This window comes from Austrofundulus limnaeus, unplaced genomic scaffold (assembly GCF_001266775.1).
Source record: "Austrofundulus limnaeus strain Quisiro unplaced genomic scaffold, Austrofundulus_limnaeus-1.0 Scaffold67, whole genome shotgun sequence".
Taxonomy (NCBI): domain Eukaryota; kingdom Metazoa; phylum Chordata; class Actinopteri; order Cyprinodontiformes; family Rivulidae; genus Austrofundulus; species Austrofundulus limnaeus.
Genome location: NW_013952469.1, coordinates 364270 through 369590, shown reverse-complemented (window position 1 = coordinate 369590; position 5321 = coordinate 364270). Strand labels below are relative to the sequence as shown.

The following is a 5321-nucleotide window of genomic DNA, read 5'->3' as shown; positions in this document are numbered from 1 at the left end:
TGCTGCTTTAAATGCACGATTCACACTGATGTCCAGGGGTTGCAAACACGTTGTTGTACCTCCAGGAATAACAGCAGGAATTGAGTTTGTTTTCTCGATGGCTGCTTTCACCGAATCCGTGATGTGGGCCCGCATACTGTCCAATATCGTGTCTGTCGAAGATCCGTCGTGTCGTGTCTGCTACTAGTTAAAACAAAATGGCGCTACACCTCTGGCTAAGCTAGCAGTATGGTCGCTCAGCTGTCGACCGGTCGACGCGCCGTCACGTGATTGTTCGGCGTTTGTTTTCGCACTCACCTTTCATAGTTCCCTCAAGAAACCCAGAGCCCAGCTGCTGGGAAAGCCCTCCTGCTCCAGCATACGTCACTGCATGGGATTCCTTCCCCAGGGAGTGCAATGCCAAAAAAAAATTTAGCGGCTCTTCACTCGACGTTTATCCACAAACTGGTCCTGGATTAAGCTCCAAAGTTTTTATCAGTCAAATTCCACCGTGAAAAATGTCTGTTTTATCCCCTTTTATGAGTTTTTGGCCATTGACTATCTTTAAATTGCTGCTTCCTGGTACAACAGTCGGCTCTGAAAGCGATCGCTTTTTTCTTTTTTCTTTTTTTTCTTTTTTTGAAGCGAGTGGTTGAAGCAAATGGAGCATAAGAGCCCCCTGGTGGCTGAAGAAAAAAAATTCATGTATAAGCCGCACCGGACTATAAGCCGCATGGTTCAAAGTTCAGGAAAAAAGTTGCAGCTTATAGTCCGAAAAAAATACGGTAACTGTCTTACATAATTCAAGTAGTCACCTCCTTTTTCTGCTGGAGTAATTGTGTAATATGAAACTGAAAGAAATCATCATGGACCAGTTAAAAAAGTTGTTGTCAGGTAACAGAAAACAGGTACAATATTCTTTAGTCAAAAGCTTTTCACACACAAAAAATACTTTAAACTATTTAAAGTTTCTCATTAACGTCTTGCCATTTTATACAAACCTTATGGTTTTTTTTATGTAGCAGGCATCAAACTGCAGATTTTTGTGTGTTTTCTCAGTGATCTTGCTCAGTTAGAACACTGAAAACAGTTTATGTATTGAAACATTTGTGTGTTGTGTGAATGCTGAGTCAATGTTCAAACTATTTTGTTTCGGCTTAGGGTTTTTAGTACTAAAAACTTAACGTGAATCTGACTACTTCGTATGTAAGCTAGCCTTTTGCTATATTAGGTTTTAGCTAGGATTTTGCTACTAAACTCTTGTATGTTTTTTTTTTTTTTTTTTTGCAACTTATGGCTTTTAGCAAAGCATTTGCTGCTTTTAGTTAGCATTTTGTTACTTTTGGTTTAAGATTGCGAGCTAGCTCTTTGCTAGCTTTTGCTTATAATTATCCCTTTGCTATATTACCTTTTAGTTAGTCATTAGCTACTTTAGATTTTAGGTACATTTTGCTAATTTAACTTTTGGCTAGTCCTTTGCTACTTTAAGCTTCTACTGCAACCCATTCTCACTCTCAACTCGTCAACATGTTGACACTTGGTCAGATGGCATCAGCGTCCAGTTTTGGACGTGTCGGGTACCCCCCTCGTGTCAGTTTTTAACAAGAGGAGACGGAAGAGGACGAGCGTGTTGTCATATTTTTGAAAAGAGTAGAAAATGCGCGACAACTAACCAGACCCTAAATTTTACTTCTATTAGCCCTAAACAGCCAATCTCTGACCCCAGTGCCTAAAATTAACCATTAACCCTGATCCCTCACATTAACCACAGACCCCCATCACAAAGACCCCTATGTGACGCAACCTGGAAAAGCCGCGGGCAGCAATGACTGACGTGAGGGGGGTACCCGACGCATCAAAACTGGCCGCGGACGGTACCTGACTAAGCATCAATATGTTGACGAGTCGGAGTGAGAACGTGTTGTCTACTGAAGTCTTTGCTGCTTTTAGTTTTGAGCTAGCATCTTCCTGCTTTTGGTTTGTTGCTAACATTTTGCTCCTTTTGACTTTTGGCTAACATTCTGTTTAAAATAGTTTTAAGAACAGTTTCCTTCAGACAAATGTCAGCTCTCATTCAGCATTCACACTAAGGTCGTATTCAGACCTGATAATTTGCTCCGCTTTAAACGAACCAGAGTTTGTTTCCAGCGTTGGTCCGGACCTTTTGTGCAGGTAGGAATACACTCATGCGAACTCCGGTGCGGATCAAACAACCGGACCGAGACCTGCATTTTGAGGTGGTCTCGGTCCGCTTCCAAATGAACTCTGGTGCGGTTCGCTTCAGTTTGCTTCTGGTGTGAATACAGACCGGACTCTAACCGAACCAACTGCATTAAACATGCACCTTTTTGGACTTCACAGGCCACCGTTGCTGAGCTAAATAAACTGAAAACATACCTGTTTCATCGTCTCCTGTTAGCAGCTCTGGTGCCAGCATGTTGTGGGTCAGAACACGCAGAGCACCTCGTCTCCTTTGGGTTGCGGGACACATTTACTGACGCCGCTCCAAAATTAGAATATCATCACAGAACCACCGTTAAATTAGCTGCTTCTGACATTTTAAATGCTATTTAAATGCTATCAGCAAAAATGTGCGCATCAGAACCGCAGCATGCAGGACTTCCTTGTTTTCTTCTGGGTCTGTGGCTCAGTCCCGCCCCCGTCCTTTTATGTCCAATGGGAGCAATGATCATCAGCCTAATGGCTTTGTTTACAACTTATAGTTCATTTGCAAAAAAGCACAATGTGAATGCAAACTGCACCAAACAAAAAAAAAAACAAGTCCATTTTTGGTCCGGACCAAACAATTGGACCAAAGGACTTTCCTGGTCTGAATACACCCTAAATGTTTCTCTGGTCAGGTTTTTATTCTTTCAAATTAAGCTGAGTGTTTTTTGTGTGCACGTCTGCTGCTCTTTTTAAGTGTGTGTGTGGGGGGGGGGGGGGGGGGGGTCACTTTTTTCTCAGATAATCTCAGAAATTTATCCCACCCCTCCCCCACGTCTCTCCTTGTTTCTTCCTCCTTTTTCCATCACCCTTCTCATCTGATCTCTCCCTCTTCCTCCATAGATCTGACGGACATGTGGTACGATGGCCGGGGCCACATCCAGCACCTGGACAGGCTGGCTAACGCGAGGAGTGTCAGCCCCACCAACGAGATGGTCTCCCACGAGTCCGTGGACTACAGAACAACCCTGCTGGAGGGTACGCTTAGCTAATTCTCCCCTCCCCCACTCCACCTGACTCCCTGTTGTCCCACACTTCCCTTCCATCGACCTGTTCAGCTTTATGTTACCAGTAAGGATGACTCTCAGCTACCACCACACTAAAATCTGTGAAACTGAAAGACATATCCATCATTATGTTTGCTAAGAATGACATTCTGTGTGGTCTTCTGAAGTCAGGTGAACTCCAAAATATAAAACAGCTCTTTATTTCTGTTATGTCCAGTGATTCATTTGATATTTTGCTAAAACACAAACAGATATGATTTTATATTTAAATATATATAATTGTATATCTGTCATTGGTTTGAAGTAAAACTCATTCCCAGTATTTGTATTTCAGTTCAGGTTTGATCTGTTTGACCCTGAACTAAAACACTTGTTGGGGGTTTAGAAGCAGACTTTTCAAACTGTAATCTTTGGAGTCTGGTCTGGGTTTTGTTCCGTTGGGTCCTGAGGGCCTCAGAGAGGCTCCTTGTACTCTGATCCTGGGGATGATGGAGAAGTGATTTTCCTGCTGGTTTAACATCTGAGAAGGTCGACTTACTAATGAGCTAACGCTCGCCTTCGGGCAGGGCACATTTGGTTTTTAGGATATCTGACCTTGTTCTGTCTGTTTGATTGTTTCTGCTCTGGAGTTTCTGACTTTCTTCCCTCCAACAAGAAAAAAAAAGAAAAATCACACACTTCTTCTTCCCAGCCTGGGTTCAGATTTCTTTGTGCTTTTGTAGCTGTCCCTCTCTGATCATGTAACACACCCTGACCTCTGGAGGCCCCGCTGATACAGTGGCTGACCTCTGACCCCTCCCGTCGCTTTCTCTCCTCCACAGATCAGGGCGCCGACAGACCCGAGACGTGCCGGGCTGCTCCTCCGGTCTATGGAGACGACGGGGAGCTGCTGTCCCCCAGACTGGGGGCGCTGAGAGCTGGGATGGGTCTGGAAGGTGATTTGGTGTCACCGCTCCTGGTGGCCCCGGTCCACATCGACCCGTCCTGTCTTCACCCGGACCTGCTGACAGAGGTGCAGCACGTGGTGATCGCCAGGGAGCAGCTGCTGCTCCACCTCAACCAGGTCATCGGCAGAGGTCAGTCACCGGTCCGACACCTCCAGGGTTCTTCTACATTATCTACAGAGACAGTATGAAACCTGTCACCACTCAGCTTAACCCATATGATCAACATCTTCAATATTTTTTATGTCCCAAACTATAATTATATTGTAATTATTATATTAATATATAATTATATAATTAGAAAAAGTAAGGATGGCATACTGGTACTTTACTAGCCTCTACTATCGCCGTAGATGTTTCCTCTGCTTGATGCCAATGATTTTATTCTTCTCAAACAAAATAACATTTTCTCCATGAAATGAGAAGCATCTAGTTGCACCAGTTGAGGTTAAATAACTTGTTGCTAAAAGATAATCAGTCATGCAGTAATTATCCAATAGGAGGCTGGTACCTCTTTGTTAAATCTGGGTGGTGACTTTTCTTTGGTCAGGCAGTGTATGAACCAAAGTTTATTTATTTATTCATTTCATATAAAAATAAAAATTTTATGCACATTAAAGAAAAAAATCAACTTGAAATGAAAGGAGGCAGAAAGACGAAAAAAATCATATAGTATCTACCCCTTTTTTCCGAAATTATTTTCAAACAATAATAATCAAAAAATAAAACAAATTAAAAACTTCAATTCCTTTTCAAACAACAACTTTTGATATACATTTATGCAGTTTCATATTTCTTTAACAAACTTATTTTAATCATTCTTTTAAATAAACACAGTGAACCAACATTTTTATAATCACTTTCCAGATTATTCCACAGTCTTATTCCTTGAACTGAAGTGCATCGATGCTTCAAATTTGTTCGAATTTTAGGTTTTATAAACATCTCAAGCCCCTTAAGATTATATAAACTTTCTCTCTTAAAATATAACTGAATGTTTAAAGGTAAATTGTTTTTATGAGCCTTATACATAATCTGCAAGATATTATAATCAACCAACTCATAAAATTTTCCATCCATCCATCCATCCATCCATCCATCCATTTTCTTCCGCCTATCCGGGGTCGGGTCGCGGGGGCAGCAGCTTCAGAAGGGAGGCCCAGAC

At 42.2% G+C, this 5321-nt stretch overlaps 1 protein-coding gene across 1 annotated transcript in view; it reads left to right on the top strand.

Moving 5' to 3' along the window:
• Positions 1 to 5321, top strand: part of met (MET proto-oncogene, receptor tyrosine kinase) — an 86983-nt gene that overhangs the window by 65142 nt on the left and 16520 nt on the right. The window contains exons 12-13 of the mRNA XM_014010268.1: positions 3049 to 3183; positions 4034 to 4288. Of these exons, the coding sequence (XP_013865722.1) occupies positions 3049 to 3183; positions 4034 to 4288 (390 nt within the window). The remainder of the gene's footprint in view (positions 1 to 3048; positions 3184 to 4033; positions 4289 to 5321) is intronic.